Consider the following 21,971-nt stretch of genomic DNA (forward strand, 5'->3'; position numbering starts at 1 on the left):
TAAACGCTTCAATACTACTTAGAGCCAAAGCAACATGGGGAGATTTAAAACCTGGTGGCAGGAAGAGCTAACATGGTGGTGACTGCAGAGGGCTATCTGCTCAGAATCACTGCCCGTAACTCACCCTGCAGAAGGCCATCAAGACAGTTCTGCTGCAGAAACTTAACGTGGTTTCACAATAATAATCATGACAAAGGGACTTTCTTTCCTAGACAACTGCGTGGAAATGGCCTGGATGTAATTTGCTTGGTCCAAAAAAGATGATGACTTTCTTCCTGTCCATGCAAATCTCCTTCTGGCTCCTGTAGGAAACCTGGAAGTATTGTGCACTGTTTGCCCTACTCAACATGGATAAGCTTGGTTTTGAAACGTGGCCAGCTTCCAATGTTCATTTTCCCCCTTCTTTTTCTTCATACTGTACATGTGCAGACACCTTTTCCCAAAGCCATTTCTCTCTGCTGTACTTCTTTATGACTGTTCTGCTTTTTATGGTACTACAGATATTCAGTTAGTTGGGTTTTGTGGGATTTTTTTGTTTGTTTGGTAACAGAGAAATGGAAACGTCGTGCCCTGTGATGTAGCCTGCCTCTTCCAGAACTGGATCGTTTGGAAGTTGCCTCTCCCATTCACATTTACCAGCTAGGAAACATCCGTCCAAAGAATGAATACCTCACAAATGACACAATAAAAACTGTCAGAAAAATGTATCTGCTTCTTAGGGCAAATTTAGGAAATGTTGGTGTGGTCCAGGTGGGGTGGTGTTCTTCTATTCAGAATCTTTCCCAGTAGCTTTTCTACCAGCGATAACTGAAAAACACAGCCAACTTGTTTTTCTCACGGTTATAAGTTCTCCACCTATGCCAGGTTTGAGAACACATCCTAGTCCTGTGGTACTGTCAGTAGAGCCCCACGGAAACCCTCCAATTCCCTTGTCCAGATCTTGCTGAAAATTTCTGCCTTGGCTCTCATCCAAGTCTGTTTGTCTACGCAGAGAGATGTCCTGGCACATCTGCATGGAGGCATGGGGTGCCATGTTTCCCCATAGCGGTGCTGCTGCGGGATAAAATCAGTTTTAACCTGAAGTGGTCGTTCTTCCAGAGTATAAAAATAATTTTTGTGGAATGAAGTAGCTGTTTTGGGAGCTGAGATTGAATAGCTGTACTAGAAACTTTATCGCATTTTAAGTGTAGCAATGTTACTGTTTTGCAGTAGCAAGGCTGGAAAAAGTCTCCCGTGTAAACACACCCTTGTTTCTCATTAACTCCACTGACTTTCTTGGTGTCTTTTAATAGGCTTCCTGCTGTTAAGTCAGATGCCTCTCTAGATTAAAACCCAGCTTCACTGCTCATCTCTCTGCCCGGCTTAGCTGAACTTCCTAATAATATTTCTTCTTCTCAAATAGGTGTGGTTGTAAAAAGAGCAGGCTTAAAACAGCCCTGAAACCCACTTCATAGCCCATAGTCTAACGTGTTTATCTATAAATAGCAAATCTAGCATTGTGTGAAAGCATTGTTAAATACTCACTGCTATCATCTAGCACGCCGGCATGCAACAAAGTGCAAAGGAATACTGCTGCAAAGTTTTGTATTCACTGCAATATGGCACTTTCAACAGTTTAATATGCAGTACTGTTTTATAAATTGCACTTTGTGGTACTGCCAAACAAGAAGAAAAGACAGAATTGAACTCTTCTTGCTGTGTGAGAGATACTAAATCTATCTAATTTGCAGGAGAAAATAGACCTTAAAACCTAGATGCATAAATAATAATTTGGATGCAAGTTTGTCTTGAATTTTCTTAGAAGAAGCTAGAATTTGCTTATTCAGGCACCATATTTGTGATGACATAATGTAATTTTATATATCATATATTTACACAACAGGCATGAGTAGCCACTATTTTTTTACTCTGTCACTTGATGAACAAGATAAAACCAGCTTTCAATTAAAAGAGAAAAAAACCCTCAAAACAAAACTTGCTTGGACTGCAACTAACAATCACTAAATCAGACAAATCACTGTACAGCCACAGGAAAATAGTTACAAGGAGATCAGTGATCCTCCTCTCTTGTTACTCTACCCCAAGGGATTGTGCAGGTTGACCTGCTGGGTTGCCCAGCCCTTGCAGGGTGTGAGGTCTGCCTCCAGTCATGCCACAGGGACTCCCTCTTCCCTGTGAGCTGGGGGTGGCTTGCAGGGCCAAATACGTGTGTGATTTCGCAGCCACCTCTGCCATCCCCTCCCCACGCGAATCTGTTTCCTTGGGGCCTGAGGAGGAGAAATGACAGTTCACTGGCTCGCTTTGGGCATCCAGCTGGACTCTGAGCTTGAGGCGATTTGCTCAAGGCAGCGCCACGCACTGAAGGTAAGACACGGGCGTGTTAAGGAGCCATTAGGAAGAGCCTTCTGAGGGGTGTGCTGTCTCCACTGCCTGTATGAGGAGAGCAGCACAAAGTGAGGGACCTGCGGCAGGTGGTGCTGAGCATCTGCTGCTCCTCCACGTATCTGAATTCCAGATGGTCCTTCCTGTGTGCCAGAGCCAGGTTTTGGATAGGTTGCCTCCTGCTTGCTTTGATTTCAAGGAAAGCATGAAGTGCTAGACTTTCAAAGGCTTTTATCATCTGAAATTGCGAACAGACCATCAGGAGGACTTAATAAGGGCCTAGTCTTGCCATTGCTGGTGTGGCAGGCTCAGCCCCCAAATGATGGAGTAGGGCACCTCGTTCTGCTGGATTAAAGCATTGTGAGAGGCGTCAGTTGAGACTGGGGCTTCAGGACTCTTTGAAACTCTGCTCCTCTTTTCCTAGAACCCCTCTGATCTATCATGCTGGGCATCTGCAAGCCATTAGCTGCCTTGCCCTAAACCTATAAACGTGCAGTGCTCTCCACTGCAAAGGACCCCTTCCCAGTCCCAGCCGGGCACCGCAGTGTGGCTGGCTCATCCTCTTCACTGTGGGCTGGTTCGCAAAACCTGAAATTATGTCACCGTCCTTGTAAAAGTCTAATGCTTGGGAATCTTGCTGCTCTCTTTACTTAACTCTGAGTAATGAATTCCAGGGATTAAACACTAATCCCTTTTAATTTTCAGTTTATTAACATTTTTCCCTTCTCTATTTTTAATTTGGAGCTGTTGTATAGTTTTCAAACTGATTTACTTAAGATTCAGAGGAGGGGGAAAATAGATCCATGCCTGTAATTCTGGTATGAAATACTGTTTCAGAATGAAACAAACGAGATTAGTTAGTTACAGCGTATATCAAAAGAAAAAATTTTAAAAAGAGAGTTCTTTCTTTCCTTGGCACAGTGCCATGGCCTGTGCCCCTACTTCAGGACACAGGGAGGCTTTTAGCTCCTGGAACTGGATATGTCCCATGGCATACCCTTAGGATTTTCTCCCGATAGCCTCTCCTAGATGGCTGGATTTGAAAAGGAGCAACTGTATGTGTTTGACACACCTACAGAAATACTGAGCGGTGTACAATCTGTAAAGAAAATTGGTTTTGCTTGAGACTACGGCATCTTCCCCCACTCCTGGACAAAAATTACTTAGCTTGGCAAAGCAGATAAACACACACAGAGGGTCTTGTGTTTAAAATTTTACCTTTTTGTGAAGTCTTTAACAACCCTGGCTGAGCAGTTTATTTATAAAATGAGTTACAGTTATAAACCCTACTTTCTAGACCACTGGAATGACAACTGATTCTCTCTTACTTGTGCATTCAGGGCTTGAATCTTGGGAAAAAAACCCAGCAAACAACCACCCAAAAGCATGAGAAATTACTTCTGGCAGAATGCCAGCATTTTCCATCTCTAAAGCATTTTCCAAATGACTTACATAATTCTTGCAACATGCTGATGAGGTAGGCATTATTTCCCCACTTTGCAGATAGCAAAGACTGTGTTGGAAGTCACCCTGGGCATTCAGGCAGGGAAGGTCGGGACAAAAAAAAGCACTTTCCTCCTTTACAGTTGCTCTTTTTGCCCCAACAGTCAGCAGTTACTTGAGGCTACTACTCCCCTCCTGCACGTGAGAGCAAGCAGAAGTAGACGGGTATGAAAAGCCTCACTCCCCACTCCCCAGCACAGTGGCCATCACTGAACCGATGTGGAGGTGGAGGCCAACCAACCAAAGAAGTAAGAAGAAAAACACAATTATAATCTGCTCCTTCCTCCAAGTCACGACCTAATCTGGTGCTGGATTAGTTGACTTTCCCCGTATCACAAGGCAAGTCTAGGTTAGCACCGGGAAACCATCCAAGAATTAGATATTGGGGCTGCTGACCGCACACACATGCACACGCACACCTCTGCAGCAATGCTAGGTCAGAAGAATATATACAGAGCAGTCAATGGACTATATATATGTGTGTGTTAGTATGATTCGGTGCATTGGGGGCAAAGGCGAGTTCCAGAAAAACACTTAGATTTGAATGACCATTAGGCCTTTCGACTCTCCTTGTGAGTAGAATGCTTGTTTGATGTTTTGCCCCAGCTTACTCTACTTGTATAATAAACCTCCATTCCATCACCACTATTTTTGACTATAATACACAGGGTAAACTAGGGTACCTCATCACATCGGGATGTGCAATACACAATTGACAGAGCAGTTGTCTGAGCGGAATAGTCTCAATACAAGTAAAAAGAGCAAGTGAGCTTAAACAGTAACATAGTCCAACTTACAATATAAGCAGAACAAGTAAAAATATTGCTCCCCCTCTGATCCTTTTTTTCCCCTCCACTACCTCTATGCCTGTAAGATTTGTTTGGTAAACTGGATGCACTAAAAAATAAAATTTTGCGTTTTGGAAGCTCATAAAATGATTCTAGAAAAAGTTTTCTGGCGGCTGATCCACACAGGCTGCAGTCATTAGACAATTCTTACGGGTGGAACAGAGAACCCTTTCACACAGCTGTGGAGAAATAGAAAGAAATAGCCATTTCACATGTCTCAATGCTGTTTCTGAAAATGAGTAAGGGTGAAAACAAAAAAGAAAAAGGCAGCATATTAAGAGTCTTTGTCACTGTCCATTGCGCCGTACATATCCGCCAGCTTTTTAAACCGAGGCCCCCAGTCACTGAGGTAATCGTAGTCCTGATCTCCATCTGTAGTCACTGACTCCAAGGAGCTGAGGGATTCGGCCACCGAACCATTACCTTCATACGCGTAGGTTGCTAGCGAGTCATAGGGGGGTGCCGTTGGGTCTGTATCATTTTCCTTTAACCTTTGGTTAATGAAATCTCTGACATCCGTGTTATCTCGTGCTGTTGCAGTCCTTCGTGGCATAAAAAGTGTTTCTGGCACAATATCTCTGCGTAATTTATTATCGTCTATGGCTTCGGGATTCCTCAGGGTGCCAATATCAAATGCCTGGGTGTCTTCCTCTCCACCACCTTCATCGTTATAACTGACAATGTTGTCTCTGATGTCTTCTTTGGAAATAATCAAAGGCTCTTTTTTCCGCTGCCGTCTCAGTGCTGCAAACAGGACCACTGTAACTGGAAACGAAAATAGCAGAGGGAGAGAAAGGGAAAGGTTAATCCCTAACTCCATTAAAACCCAGAGGAAATGCTGCACCTCTGCTTGAATTCAAAGTTTTAAAAGGTGTTTTGCAAAACTGCAAACACGCGTGACAGGTTTTCAGACTGTTCTTGCTCTGCCTGTGAGTACCTTGGGAGATGAAATGGCATGGATATGCATTAGAAGAAAGGAGATGTCAAGCTTGTAAGAAGACAAGTGGAGTATCTTTTTGTCGGTAGGCACATTTTTACCCAGAGTCATATAGCAATTTTGCTGCCTTGAGAACAGAACTTGTTTCATGAGAGTTGGGAAGGAAGAAACACTTTTTTCCACAATAAGTAACATTATTTACCTTGAACCCCTGGGATGAGATGCGATTTGTGCTATGCACAAGGCTCGTATCTACTGGGCTATGATAAAAGGTTAGCAAAGCTGCATTTCAAGATAAGTAAACCTATCCTCCTCTGGAAAAAAAGCTTGGAGTACGGAGTGGATTTTCAGCCAACACAAAGCCCAAGTTTTATTAACTTCCCTGGCATGTTTTCACAATGTACCTCACCTCAAAAAACAGTACATGGCTTGAATCTTAGACTGGTGAGACATGGTAATGGTATTTTTTAATCTGCCAAAGGCATGAGATTTCTCAAACAGATTTTTCATGCCTTTCGTTCTAAAGTGTGTATATACATTTATTTTTCATTTATTTGGAGGGCAGAAGCTCTCTCCAAGGCCAAGAGCCGAATTTAAATATTTTTCCTCAATAGTGATAACTGGTACTATTGGAGAAGGGAACTCAGAAAGTAGAAGGGGATATGTTCAAAGTTTTATTTCCTTTAGAAGCTAATTTTGAATTTCTTAGCTGGGTTCTACCCTAATATGGTAAATGGCTGAATATTTACAAATGCACAGCAGCAAGGAGCAGAGATGTATTACTACCATCACTGTTGCTTTGGTGGTCTGAGGTCCTCAGTGTCCAGTACTTCAGCTCTGCTGTTCAAACTCCAAGAAAAAACATATCTTTCTGTCTTTATAGCTCCTTCATAGCAAAGCAAAGCGAATCAGAAAATTTGCTTACGGTGACACACAAGGGTCCTAATCTGAGCAATGCTTCTTTGTGCTGCTGTGCAAAAATGCAGTAAGAGAGAATGTTCTTCCTTAAGAGTGTAAAGCTGAAACACTACGTGGGAGGTTTGGGGAAAGGGCTACGTGAGGGAGAGAGAGAGCTGTAGAAAATTCTGGAGAACTTGAAAAACACATTGTTGATTTTAAATGGGCTTCTGGAATAGCGACCTGTAGATTGATCTGAGAAGGTGTAGGAATGATAGCTTTTGCATTAAATGGTTGCTGAAGTGTCTCATTTACAAGAAAGGTGTTACACAGAATATGCAAGGGTGAGGCTTTGATGATTATGTCACATTCGCGATGCTTGGATTTTCTTATTTTGTGATGAAGTTGCAAGCAAAAAAACCCATTAGAAGTTATACGCTAAAGTACATCACCTTTATCTGCATGTCAGTGTTTAGCAGGATCTGGGGCCTCCCGATAAGCCGCTAGACTTACTCAAACTGCAAATAAACCTAGCAATTTACAGGCATTTTTTGTTGCTGCTAAACTTTAAGTTGTGGTTCAGGTCTGCCCAGAGTATTGTTTTTCACTCAGTAGTGGTTTCGCATGCAAACCCTGCAACCTGCCTGAAAATAGAAAATTATATAGCTGAGTTAATTGAAAATCTGCTTATGCTGCATGGTGGCGCGAGCAGTAATTGACAGAAAGTGCTGCTTAGCACACAGAATCGATTATTTTCGATTGACATAAAACAGGAAATCGTTTAATGTCAGATTGATACTAATGAGCACAGTTGTACTAATGAGTGTAAGACTATCTGCAGCTGATATTAGATTTCTTTTCTGGTAAGGAACTTGATACAAAGTGAGCTCGTCCCTTAAAGGCAACGATAGCGTGTTTTGAAAAATGAATTTAATGGTAAATTAAGGGTAAGATTGTTATTGTGGGAATCTTTTCCGAAAATGGGTTAGTGGTTATTTGGGCAAGCCATGTTAAAGTCTGAGAAGCTCAACACAGTCTTTGACTTATCACTGGAGAGGGAAATTTTCTTTGCAGTGGTGATGAGCGAGTCTGAGGAAGATAATGGGTATGATAGAAAGTGGAATCACCAAGGAAACATTTTCTCCCCTGCTTGACCATACTGCTATATAGTGGTCTGACTCCCTTCTTTTCTGACCAGATACTAAAGGTGACTAATAACTTCTCCCTGAGAACTGCCTGTGTTGTGTTGTACAGTTCTTCCCAGATGAGCGAACTATGGCTAAAGCCCTATTACTGAGGGGACCAATCATCTCCATTTGCTGTGCAAAAGGGGTGGAACCTAGTGAGAGGAATGTGAGACATGTTGCAAACTGTCCTTGGTTTTACAAAAAAAATAAATATTGACCACCTGTAAGTGATCTAGCCAGAGAAATGTACACCCTCCACACTCAGGATCCAACCACTTCATATTCACGGGTGCTTGAAAGGGAGGACCCTGCGACTTTTGAGACAGTGCTTTAGCAGCCACCCCCTTTCAGCATCCTTTTCCATCAGAACAGAAACACTGAGACTTGTTTCTCCTCAGTTTAGACATGGGAAGATAACTTAGTTTTTAAACAATTATCTGGTCTCCTTCTGTGGGCAGCAGAAAGAGACGGACACCTGAGGAGGGTGATTAATCTGGTTCACCTCAGATACCAATAAAGAGATGGAATGAATGTCTCTCTACACATGCCTGTCTACTTCCACTGACCAGAGGGTGGACCCCAGCTGTCTCCTCTTGTTTTGACATCATTATCTTTTAAATAACTAAGATTAGATAGGATGTGTTCTCTACAGCATATCTGTACCATCCCTCAGAGGAGAAAATACAATGATATAAATGCAGGATAAAACAAGGATGTCTTTTCTTTGCTCTCATCCTAGACTTGGCATAATCAATTGTACCAATGCAAAATAACCACGAAAGGAACAAAATGCCTCTGAGCTACTCACCGAGTAATATAATGATACAGAGGAGAATGGCAATAAGAGCCCCAGTGCTAAGACCAGTAGGATGAATTAAGGCTTCGGCATTACAGGACAGCATCTTTCCTCGATGGTCACAAGCACATACTCGAATAGTCACTGTTTCAGTGCTGCTCTGGATAGGGTAGTCGTTGTCTGATATTACCACTGGCAAGAAGTAGGTACTCATTTCATGCCGGTTATATCTGGTTTTTCGGGTGAAAATCCCTGCTGTATTGTCTGGAAACACAAAGCACTCATTAAATCTTCATCTGAAGACTGAAAGCAAGGATGAGATAATAGAGAAAAGTCTTCACAGAAATTCACCTCTGTTGTCCTGTAGTGTGAAGTTTGAGCTGCTGGCTGCCTCAGGAGCTAAGGAGAATGAAAACTGATGTCCACTGTAAGAATCATCTTTATCAACAGCACTTAATGTTTGTATCAGCTGAAACAATAAGAACAAAATTACCTTTGAAGTCAGTGGAGTTATGCTTATTTATGTACTCTAGGATTAAGCAATCTTATTGCATTAATTTTGTTCTTCTGATTTAAGGCAGTTGATGCTGCTATGGTGAACTTCAGAAAAGTGATCCATGTGCTGTCAGTGCTGCTTAGGATCACTGTGCTATTGTATCTCATACCACCAGCCAGTAACATAATGAATTTGAAAGCTGGCAGGAAAACCACGTTGAATTCAAAAGCAGGCTTGGGTTGATGCAACTCCGGATGGGTAGGAAACCTTTCCATGTGACAACTAATAGAAATGAAAAGTGAGACAGTCCAAGCTGACTCTCTTTATCTACCCAAATCTCATGTCACAGGAATTGTTTGGTTGAATCTTTCAAATTATCTGCTACTTTGAACCATTTAGTAATGGTGCTAGTAGAGTGAGAGTTATCTGGCAGGAAGTAGTTATATCACAGACAGGACCTGTAACAGGTACAGACCTGAAAGCATTTTTGAAGGAGACAGTGGAAGTGCCTGCATAAAGCAGAGAATGACAGAATGAAAATGGATCAGGGATAACAAGGTGCAGTACAGAAAACAACAGCCTAAAACATACTGTCACATTACCTGCAAGAATATTAGAGTGTAATCAGATACTGTGCAGCCACTGTTTAGTTTAACTTTGGAAAACTGACAGTTTGATGCAAAGTATACCTCTCTATGAGGTGGTGCAAGAGTAGTAGAAAAACCCAATTAATTTTGAATGTTTTCTTAATACAAGCAAACAACACACCTGTTCTGCCTTTGCATTTTCACAGACGAAGGTCTCGTAAAACATGGCAAACTCTGGAGCATTGTCATTCACATCCAAAACCTTAATGAACACTGGGACACGGCTGCTTTGTTTTGGGTTGTCTGAAATGATAAAACCAGAAAGAACAGAGATTTTATTTAACTTCAATTACTCTCTCAGTGCAGAAGAAGAAAAGAACAGTCTTAGGGGCTTGTTGCTTTAATTCTTCTCACTCACAACACTCCACTTTAAGTCTGTCGATCTTGGGGAATGTGTTATGGGGTGAGTTCCCCAAAATCATGCTGTGTTGTTATTATTATTCTGATTCTGGGTAAGTCATACAGTCAAGATTGGGTAGGAGTCCAGGATTTACAAATTCCTCTAAACACTCCAAGTATGACTACAAATGTATGTATGATATGCATATATTTAAATATAATACTGGGATTAAGTGAAATCTATTTATTAGCTTAACTGATACTGTTTGGTGACAACTAAATTTCTAGAACATATTCCCTTCCTTGACTCTGAAACAGGAAGACCCAACACGAAGATGGTGTTTAGTGGGGTTTCTTTTCCTCTCCACCTGTTATGTGTAATATTCTGTTTCCTACAAATCTCATAACAGTTCCTTAATCTGCCATGATTACCGTTATGTTGTATAAATAGCAACTGTGGCTGTGAATTGATTTGTCTGACATTCTAGAGTTAACACTAAAATATATCAGCTGAAGAACATAAGCTTTGTATAGAATCTGCAGATCTGCACATGTAAACAGGTTTTTTTCCGTATAAGGACTGCATAGTGCCAAAAGATTGAATTTGACAAGGATATTACTGAGCATAATGAAAATAATGAATGGTGAAAATATTGTCATCTTTCTAGATAAAAATGAAAACATTTGGAAATGCATCGCATTGTACAGATGATTCCTTTACTTGTTGGACTATTGATCCTGTGGGATCATTCCTTTTCCTGTTGGGGAGATGGGCTTTAGTCAAGAAGACACACAAAATTAGGAAGAAAGGCATCAAGGAGCAACCTTGCCTGGGAGACACAAATGGTGAGGCAGGCAATATTATGGGGAAAAAGGTCACATCATAACAACCATTGACTCCTAAAGAGACAAGATCCTCCCCCAAACCAATTTGTTATCACCAATCAAAAGGAAACCAGGAGACATTGCCAGGACTTGATCTGTGTCCTTTTACTCTGTATTACACAAGAACGATCAAGGCCAGGTGACCCAGACATATCCACCTCAGTGCCTGGCAGCATCTGTGTGTGGAAATGTGGGACAGTGAAACCTATGGTGGATTTTGACTGAAATTAGTTTAATTTGAAGTAAATACCCTCCTACTCCCTTTCAAGAGTACTCACACCAAGTTTCGCTATGTTTATTTCCTACCCATGTTAATATAGTTTATTAATGCATTTTAACTTTAACTATTCAAATGAAAATAACAGGGCAATAAAATATAGCAGATCTAAGCCTCTGTGTTATTCTACAAGCATTCATTATTTTTTCCTCTCTCCTTGCCAGTTGTGGGCAGTGACATTGGAAGCAACAGACATATCTAGTCTATTAATACATGGCTCCATGGTTGGTGTCACTGCCACAGTTTTGGGATTTTTAATAATGGGGTGGTCTATGTGGTACCAGGCTTGCTGGTGTCAGATGGGATTCACCTTTGTCAAAGGCAAAAGTGGATTTTTGCTCAGGAGGTTGCAGGGCTCATTGTCAGGGCTTTAAAACTAACTTGAAGAGGAAGGGAGGTAATATCAAGCTTGTGTGTGACAAAGCCCTTGTGAACCTCATGAGATTCAACAATGCCGACTGCAAGGTCCTGTACGTGGGTTGGGGCAATCCTCAATTGTCAATACAATCTGAGGTACGACATGATTAGGAGCAACCCTGTGGAGAAGGACTTGGGGGCACTGCTGGATGAAAGGCTGGACATGAGCCAGCAGTGTGCGTGCTCAGCCGAGAAAGCCAACTGCATCCTGGGCTGCGTCAAAAGAAGCATCAAAGAAGGTTGAGGGAGGAGATTCTGCTGCTTTGCTCCGCTCTGGTGAGACCTCCCCTGGAGTGCTGTGTCCAGCTCTGGAGTCCTCAGCACAGGAAGGACATGGGCCTGTTGGAGAGGGACCAGAAGAGGGCCACCTTACTTTGGCTTTCCAGTGCTTAAAGAGGACTTTTAAGAAAGATGGAGACAGTCTTTTTAGCAGGGCCTGTTGTGACAGGAGAAGGGGTGATTGTTTTAAACTAAAATCAGGCTAGATATAAGGAAGAAATTTTATACAAGGGTGGTGGAACACTTGCACAGGTTGCCCAGAGAGGCAATAGATACCCCATCCCTGGAAACATTCAAGGTCGGGTTGGATGGGGCTCTGGGCAACCTGATCTAGTCGAAGATGTCCCTGCTCACTGCAGGGGAGGTTGGACTAGATGACCTTTGAAACTCCCTTCCAACCCAAAACATTCTATGACTATAGTAGCTTGTTGAGTTAGAGTCTAATAAAGTGTTTATCATACTTTTATACATTTGAAAATGCCTTCCCCAAAATTGGCACTGTATATTCGTATTACAGAGCTCAGTCGTTTGGACAAAATACTGTACTTTAAAGCTCCACAGTCCCATTGAAGTTAATGTGATTCCTTTGGGTATAAACCATTTTCCAATATGCACGATTGGGCTAAATTCATTCAAGGTATAATGGTTTATGTATAATATAGACTAGGCTGAATTCTATGCTAAAATACATCAATACAAATGTTGAATTTTTATAATGGGCAGAAATCAAAGGTACTCATCTGAAGTCGCAGGACTACTGGCAAGACTATTTTATAAGGGCATACCTTTCTAATAAATACATTCAAATATATTCAGAAATGTGTTTCTTCTCCTCTCAAGAACTACGGTTTTTTTCTTTCCTGCTTTTTGAACCATGAACTACGTATTTTCATTTCACTTCTAGGTGCTTAAGATTCTCACAATTTAAAATGAGACTGTAATAAATAGAAGCTTTGTAAAAACTCTATGCTCTATGTACATGGGTCTTTTTTTCTGATTTAATGGAAAGGGAAGTTGAAATATGTGTATACAACTTTAAGTCTTTTTTTAACCTTTCAAATTATTTTCACAAATTAATTGACGTGTGTTAATTTGTTTACATTACTGCTGGGCTCCATATCCAAAATAAGCTCAAAAGACTCAACAAACTGCTTAAATATATTAACATCTATAGTGGTATGTTATGGTTGATTCAGCAGCCCAACTGTTAAAGTCTTTTTACCTCAAAGCGGTCTTAAAGTCCTGCCAATGTTTGATTTACTCTTAAGTGTTAAGTAAAGAATATTTAAATATTCCTGTAAATCAGCTGTAATTCTGTGGCTGTAAATCAGTAGCTCCATGTACTGAGTTCTATTGCCAGTTTGCCTTCTGACTATGGCAGATGTACTGACCCAGTGTTTTACCAAATATTTGTTTACAACATTCACAGCACGATTCTCTGAGCTGCTGAGCAACTGCACCTCATACTGGTGAAAAAAACATTAAAAAATGGAACGATCTACACTTACTGAATACTTGAGAGAATTAAAAGCAAAACAAAGATATTACCATTTTTTTCTACCGTAAAATGAAATCAAGAAGAGTCATCACTGAAAGGTGTTTCTCTTTGACTTCATAACTTTTTAAAAAACTTTTTTAAAAACTTTTTTTTTATATTAAAGTGAGTGTCCATCCATCTGAATGCACATCCTGCCTGTAACTTGACTAGATATTTCTTTTAGATTACTTCAGTGAAATATACACGGACTTTGATGTCATGGTATGTCCCTGAGAGCAATCAGTGATTAGCTGGAATTTAATGTAATGAGACTTGGCTACCCTTGCTAGAAATTACTGAGTTTAGCTAGGGACATTAAGCAGTAGTGCTTTCTAGCCCAGTCTCTTGAGACTTATATTGGTGAGGTAACCCGGATCAGACCAAAGCTCGTTTAAAGAGTAGCTCCATTTCAACCAAGAAAATTGCCTTTGGAAGGCACCTACCCAGTAGTGCCAAATTTGGTCTAGACTCAGTGAAGCACAGCCTGGGAAGTAGCTTGTTGCAGCCTGGAAGGATTCAAACTGAAGAGGAATGGTAATTCAGACATTTGTGTCAGACACAAAAGGTTTAGTTGAGAGGGTTTGTTTCAGTAGAAGGTCTGTTTAGGGCAGGAGGGCAAGAAAATAAACGAGTACCTCATAGATACTAAGTTCTTTTTCAGACAGTGCACAAGTTTCTACACTGTATATTATTTCAGCTCTGATGGGATCAATGTAAGTGTGCTTCCTGAATGTTCTTGCTATTATTTCCTTTTTTGGTGTTTATTTTCCCTCTCCTCCTCTACCCAGGAGCCCAGTCTCTAATGTGCATCTCCTGACCATAGATCACTCCTTCAAAGACTTAATAGAGATGCAAACACCTGACTAACAGTCAACCAGCAGCCGATGTTTGGTCTGCTGAAGCCATATACCTAGCATTAAAAGGTACACACTTTCAAGATGGGGAAAACTATTAAGAAGCAATTCCTGTAGGCTTTAGCCCGCTATTCTTGTACATAACCCCATCTGCTCGTCTCAATAGCATTGTTTCAGGTCAGTTTTCAGTCTTAAAAAGATCTACAGAACAAAGAAAACTGAAATGGAGTACTCCTTACTTACACTCTTCTCACCATTTAGCAGCTGATTGAGCCATATACACATACAAACAACATAAGGACTAAAGCTTATATTGTCTCAGAGTATGTTTTTGGGGTTTTTTTTTAAAAAGCCATTTAGCTTCTGCCTTGCACAAAGACTTCCTGAGGTCATAGAACTGGTGTTTAAATTAGATCTATCTACCCTTCCACCACGGTTTGCAATCACAGGCACTGTGACTCTTCAAAAGCAAATGGAATTGCATTCCCTAATATCTGAGTACGCCACATGCATATAGTTGATGTATTAAAACAAAGAGGATTGTTTTTAAGGTCACCTAGCATACACGTCCTTATCTAGATACCTGGCATTTCAGCTCCTAAAACAAACATGAGTGGTATTATCCTAAGATTACTTCATCTGAACAATCCTAGACTAAGTAACAAACTGATTTATAACCATAGCTCGTAATTTCAAAGGATACAAAAGAAGTTGAAAATGGAAATCCTTAAAACTGGTTGAGATCTGAGCACCTCACTCAGTCCAGCCACCTTAGACTTCTTGTTAACATCCAGCCTGTGCTATACTCGGTTTGGGTCAGACTGAATTGAGCCGTGGAATGCAGTTTGGCTTTAAACCATCTTGCTTGCTGCATGCAGATTCACAATTCAACAATCATGTTCAAAATTAACAATGGCTACTACTGATTCGAAAACACAGAGCCGCTACCCTTCCTCCCTGCTAAGCTATCCCTTCATGAACTGAGTCTCTTGTAAACAGAAAACTGCAGACACCTCTTGCAGATTTGCTGCTTCTTCATTGGTATTGACTGGGCTATCCATATAACCTGACATCTGTCCAGCTGTGCTTTCCACACGCTCAGCTAGAAGGCTAAATTCATTACATCAGGGACAGCAGTGGTATTTAGGTTTGACTTACTGATCTCTGCTGCTATTACTGTAATGTTGTGCCATAGCAGTGTTTCCCGGTCAAGGGGTTTTGAAGTAAATATCGAACCATTTCCTGAATTGATATTGAACACTCTGTCCATATCGGTGTGCCGATCTACGGAGAACCTGGAAACACAGAGGCAGGGGTTAGGAGAATATTTTCCTTTTAAATTCTATGTTCCTAAACCATTTTCTAAGGCTAGACATCAAACAGTAAATGGGGTTGCCTTTTATTTTCAGTGCAGGTTTCTGTCTTTATATATTCACACAAAGAGCTTGTTCTGAGCTACTGGGTAATGATACATTGGAGGTTTGATTCAGAAGGTGGAGCATTGTCACTGAATAAATGAATTACTGCAGAATTTACATACCTCTGAGAATCATCAAAGCTTTGTTTTTAGTGAGAAATGTGAAGCCTGTGTCCTGAAAGATATGAAGTTTATTTTAAGGCTGAGTTGGCTTTCCCATTACAAACCCAACTTTTTATGGTTTGATATCTCAACTGTTCCAAATAATTTCTGATATAAAATTTGACAGCTGGGGTGCATTTCTGCCTTTCACTTTCCAGCATTTAAAAATCCTGCCCCCCAATATCAAGTCAGCAGAGAGCAGAGATTCATTATTCCATGGTACATACCACATAAAGGTTTGCTATAATTCATTAAAACTAACATGTTCAGCCCTGTTTGATGGAATCTGTATCAGAAAATGAATACTAACAAGCTCTGGAGGAGCTCAGAGTCTAAATACAGATTCAAATTTTCAATCTGATCTTTTGCTTTTTTTGTTGAACTGAATCTAACTTTAAAAGCAGAGCTCCCTAGTTCACAGGAGAGGCTGCTACCACCCTGATCCCAATGCTGTGACTTGGTTTCATCTCCATGAAGAGAAAATTCTTGCATAAGTAACAGAGGTTTTGGTGGAAATATGTCTCTGTTGTTGCTAAAGCAAGAATACAATTGCATTATTCTGCCTTTGTTTCAAGCCCAAATATGTGCTGATGTACAATCCAGGCCAGAGCCTTAGGAAGCCCAGTGTGCTCCCTTGGTCTCCCTGCAAGCCAAGTCAATGGAGACAAGGCAGCTACTGCTGTCCCCTGTGTCCAGACAAGGATGAAGACACGGCTGAGCTGGTACGCAGTCAGGTGAAAACTGGGCCACGAGAATGACTGGCAGAGTTTACTGCCCCTACAGAGCTGAGGGGAATGCAGAAGCTGAAGAAAAAATTCCGTTCCCTGCTCTGCCCAGCTGTGTGACACATTCTGCTGATTTCCCAGTGCCTATGCAGTGTCTCTTAAATTCTGAGAGGACCTTGACTGGAAGAAGGAGGGAATAGAGGAGTCCAGTTGAAACATGTGATTCTGACAAAGGTTTAAAATTAACTAACTTGCTAATTAATTTGTTACTGCATTTTTTTTCCTTCTTCGCAAGTAAAAAATTAAAAGGGGGATACAATATCCACAGAAAATTAGACTGGTCTTATTCTAACATGAGAATTTAAGTGTAATCTACCTTCCTAAAAAAAAAAACCTCTAACAAGTATTAATTATTTGCACTAGTTTTGGGTTTTTTTTCCACTTTAAATTCCTATGGAAACAACCAAATGAAATTCAAAAAGCTAACTTTTTTTTGATAGGACTTATATAGACACACCTTGCTGTGTGTTCAGGAGCTGATTTCATTCATTGCTGTCACTTGGCTAACAGTTCTGCAATTTCAGCTGCACGAAGTCAGCTGTGGTGTCACTAACCCAGTTCCTTTACGCAGCATCGTAACATCACCATCAGCTTGAACAGCGTATGTGAGGCGGTACATGACAGGCAGCGCTGGCTGACGGGACTGCTCCAGCGAGCTGTGTTGTTTTGTCCAAATCTAAACAGTACATGTGAATTTGTTGATTTTTAGCTGAAATGTTTGATGGAAACAAGTTTATACAAACCAGCCTGACTGTCTTATATTTTGACAAAGTAAGTATTTGATATGGTAAATGTTTCATTTTAACGTTCAGTCATTCAGGCTTTCATACGATATTTTGTTGGTATTTTGTGAATTCAATTATTTTTCAGATATTCTGTAGCTCATTTCCATATCTTTCAGCTGAAAACTTTGGTATTTTCATTTTGCAGTAAATCTAGTGTTCCTATTTGAAACGAATATCAAGATTTGCCATAGATTAACTGTTCCAGCCAACTGTAACAGTATGTTGCAGGCCCTTATTCAGCAAGATATTTAAGTAAGTCCCTGTAAAACCATACGTGTATTCAGTCATTTGTGGACAAGTTAAACACACAAAAAACCAAAACAAAAACCCCCAAACCAAACAAAAAAACCCCAAAACCACCACCAAACCCAAAAACCAACCAGAGAACAGCTTCTTAATGAAATGTTAATTTTATTTGTTCATATCCAAGAGAAAATACATACAAGGTCAATGCAGTTAAATTATATTCTAATTATACTATTAACTAGAATGATGATTTTAATAAGCTAGACTGTCACTTCTGTTTCTTAGTTTGTATAATCCAGTCTCTTTTGATCAAGGGCTGTTAATTATGGTGAATCGGTGGTGATTCTGACTTATGGATCATAACCTAGTAAGAATCAAGCAGACAACATCAAACTGATTTTTACACTTATTTAATGAAATTGCTGGTGTGTTTGTCAGGTTACAGGAGTTCATCTCTTTCAAACTCTGAGGAATTGACAAACTAAGAAGTTAAAAGGTATCTATGCGGATTCCAGTCTCCCCTTGTACATAACAGGAAGAAGGGGAGGGTGAAAGAGAGATTCTAACACATGCAAATATGTCATCAGTAAAATACACAAACAAAATTAAGCCTTACATTTGTTTGCAGATCATTTTCATCTGGGATACTTTAGTAAATCAGATCACAGCAGGGAGACAGTTCCAGTGACTGATGAACTTCATTATGCCTCTGAGGAGTTACTATAGCAAAAAAATTCAACTAGCAATTTTAAAAGATCTGATGTACAATACAGCAGTGCTGAAGCGTTAGAGTTTGGGGTTTTTTTCTGTGTGCAGCGGTTCATAGTAATTCTGTTTAGGTCAAACAACCAGAATGCAACACTTTTTTTTTTATAACACAGCTGGACAGCGGAGTGTTACTCAGGAGTATATTAATGTCGCTATGCATGGATGCATATTCAAATATACCCAAGCACCTATTGGTGTATTTTTGTATTTTCTTAATGTCGTGTCACAGCTAAGCTTATTTATAAGGGCTGGACCGGTGAAATGCAGCTCTAACAACATACAGGTCACAAACGATTACGCCGTCTTACAACCAGAGCAGATATCTGCTTTGTGTTTTGCTGTTGCTTTCCTCTCTTCTTCTGTTCAGCAGCTTGTTGTCTAATGTAACCGCAAGTCAGGAAGATTTGTGGGTCAGGAAGGGATGTGTGTGTGAATTTTTCATAATGCATTTTCATAATGATATTGTGAAGGTTTCCTTTAATGGAGGATCAAAGGGGCTTTCATCTAACAGAGTTAGGGCTCAGTTTGTTGAAAAAGAGAAATCTTCACTCGAGTAGAGGAGAAAATGGAAAGTTTTCATTGTAATATCAACTGTCTACAGATTTTATTTTTAACCGTCAAGAAAAAATTGACAAGCAAGTGACAAGTCATATATATGCAGTCTAATTGCATCTTCCCCGAAACTCAAAGTGAAAATTGGATTTAGCATCTCTATTGCATGATTGGAAAAAAAAAAAAATAAATCACCCTGTCAAAAAGATGCAGACTCAACCCCTGCTCCTAAATTCTAGGAGATACCCAAGATATTAGCACCATAAAATTACATTTATTGCAAGCAAACTTCTCTCACGCTACTGCTCTTTGCTGATTTCCTTCACTGATTCTCACCGATTTTCATGTTTTTTTCTTGCTGTATTTACTTCTAGTACTCTAAGCTTTTCCTCACTTTTTCTTCTTCTTTCACCATGATTGTTGCATGCTATTGGAGTATAAAGGACACAATTTTTCTGCTGTACTGCATCAGTTTTGACACCTCTACTAAATTTTGCTCTATAATTATGTGATACTTTAACATGCAAAGTACCTATAACATGTTAAAAAACTGCCCTATGAAAGACAGGTAAGTTTTAGCATACACACTCGATTAATAGAAAAGAGCCAGTAGGCAGTACTCAGCAATGAAGAGTGTAATCCCTATGCACAGTAAATCATTTTTAATTAGGAGCTGGTTCTGGTGCAAAATGCAAATGTTTGTAGCTATCACCACAGGGAAGCAGGAGGAAGCAGGGAAGCACTCTCCTCACTCTCCAGTGCCACTAGAAACAAAAATGGAGGTTCATATGAAGGCTGCAAGGGGTTTGGGTATCACCCCAACTGATTTTTCATCTTCATACGAGCATGCCCATGAAGACATGCCATAGGTGTTCATTCTGCCCCAGGACTTGGCCAAAACCAGCATTATCAACCTTACGTTGCCCTTGAAGTTACTGTGTTCTGCCCCTGCAGAACTCCATGTAATTGTTGCAAGGAGTGATACAAAGGAAAGTAAACCTTCATTAAAAGTAGGAGGCTTAGTCTTGAACAAAAATTCATGTGCAGGACATTGCATGTAAACTGAAGACAGGGAGGGTTTCTGCCAGAAATATTTTAGCTTTAGTTATTTCATCTAGGAAATTATGATGATAATATTTACCCCTCTCACAAGACAGAGAGATTAAAACTTACTCATTCCTCATAAACACTGTAAGATAGCTTGATGAAAGATAGCTGTTTGCAGAAGTGCAAAGTATTGATGGATTGGATTTTTATTAAACTTGCATTGTTCTATTTTGATCTAAAGAATACTACTGCATTTCCAAGGCACCCAACACAGAGACATGCCGAAAATTGACCTGGATTTAATATTGCTGTATTTTTCATTTCCTCTTCTTACTGCCTTGTCAGTAGCAATGAACTTTAATTAAAGCACGCAACTATTTTAAAGTTCTTTTATACCGTATCCAATATGACTTAAGTACTCCAGTATGTTTCCAAATGTACTGAAAAGATGTACCTGTTAATTTACAAGAAAATGAAGGCTTAGGTTTAGCTACTCCAGCCTTAACATTTCCTCCACTTCCTCTAAGACTAGTCTATTGATTCATAGCAAGTGTAATTTATGAAGTCCATGAGACTGATTCTTATCTTGCTAACCTTACACTGATACAAGTGAGATCAGTCTGTGTGAGCACAGGAGCTGCTCTTAAGGCATTTCTACTTGCAGTTTAGAAAGGGTAAATGTGGCCTCTGTTAAGCAAGTCTGGATGGATGGGGGAAGCAAGGGCCACTGAATCACCCCCCTGTCATGTAGCCAAGGGGGTGCATCACACTGCACTGAAAAATTTTAAAGATGGAAGAACACTAACATCTTCTTAGTGCTCTTTTTGCAGTAAATTCTTCCATGGTAGAAATAGCAAGAAGCATTTGTTACTGAAGGGGATACGAAGTAGTTCAAGATGCAAGAGCCATGTACACACAATCACATGTACCTAGAAATACTCAAGTGTGAGACGTCATTTACCATCTACAATACTCCATATTTAAACATACCTGAACAATTTCATTCTTACAAATGATATTTTTTGTGTGTGTGCTGACATGAAAAAAGCAAAATTAGAGCTGTTAAAAATTTATGCAGGAGTTGAAATAGTCTATGCTTACTTGACAGGGTTCTTGGCAGCATCTGGATCCTGAGCAGTTACTGCTCCTATTACACTGTTTATTGGAACATCTTCTTTCACTTCCATTATGTATGCTGGTCTGCTGAACACAGGGGGTTCATCTACATCCTCCACCTGGATTCTGACTGTAGCTGAGTCCTTGAATGGCCCCAGGTAGAGGAATCGAGGGTCCACGTGTGTATTGGTAGCTTCCACTTTCAGAATATACAGGTTTTTATTTTCAAAATCCAATGCCTGGGAAAAGAAAAAAAAAGTTTGAGAGGTCTGTGGGGATTGCTGGGGCTTGCAGTCAGGTAAGCCAAAAAAGGGGGGGAATGTCATAGAGAGGCCTGTGCTAGATAACAGGAGCCTGAACTGGAATTTAGATGCCGGCAGAAAGGAGAAAGACAGGGCTTTATGATGCTGATGATATGTTATAGAAAGAAAACACTTTTTTCAGGGAATTCTTTGCCTGGATCTCCTAAACACCAGTTAATCTTTCCTTCTTAAATAGCCATAACTCTTCATGACTTTTCTTCTGGCATTTTGGGCGTTTTGATGTTTTTTGATGTTTTCTTGTCTGTTCCTTGCCCCTAACCACTACACACTAAAGGTGGGAAGATTTTCTAGGAGCTGCTTGTTTAAATATTATTTAAATAATTCCACCACTGAAACAGAACACTGAGACATCTACTGCCTGGACACCCAGGACCACCCATCAAGGAAAGCATGAATTTATTATAGGCTGTGACTATATCACACTCTGTTAAGAACCTGAAGCAACAGCTTTTAGTGACTCTTTGTAACAGTACTTCGAGAAATGTGGGG

The 21,971-nt window shown here is 40.2% G+C and overlaps 1 protein-coding gene across 1 annotated transcript in view; it reads right to left on the reverse strand.

Annotated features, from left to right (window-relative positions):
• Positions 1-4,456: 4,456 nt before the first annotated feature.
• CDH6 (cadherin 6, type 2, K-cadherin (fetal kidney)) overlaps positions 4,457-21,971 on the reverse strand; it is a 49,209-nt gene continuing 31,694 nt past the window's right edge. The window contains exons 6-11 of the mRNA XM_010133680.1: positions 21,145-21,398; positions 15,440-15,576; positions 9,815-9,936; positions 8,902-9,019; positions 8,563-8,814; positions 4,457-5,498 (exon numbers count right to left, since the gene is read on the reverse strand). Coding sequence (XP_010131982.1) covers positions 5,008-5,498; positions 8,563-8,814; positions 8,902-9,019; positions 9,815-9,936; positions 15,440-15,576; positions 21,145-21,398 — 1,374 coding nt within the window. The 3' untranslated portion in view covers positions 4,457-5,007. The remainder of the gene's footprint in view (positions 5,499-8,562; positions 8,815-8,901; positions 9,020-9,814; positions 9,937-15,439; positions 15,577-21,144; positions 21,399-21,971) is intronic.

The sequence above is a fragment of the Buceros rhinoceros genome, unplaced genomic scaffold (assembly GCF_000710305.1).
Source record: "Buceros rhinoceros silvestris isolate BGI_N320 unplaced genomic scaffold, ASM71030v1 scaffold7723, whole genome shotgun sequence".
Taxonomy (NCBI): Eukaryota; Metazoa; Chordata; class Aves; order Bucerotiformes; family Bucerotidae; genus Buceros; species Buceros rhinoceros.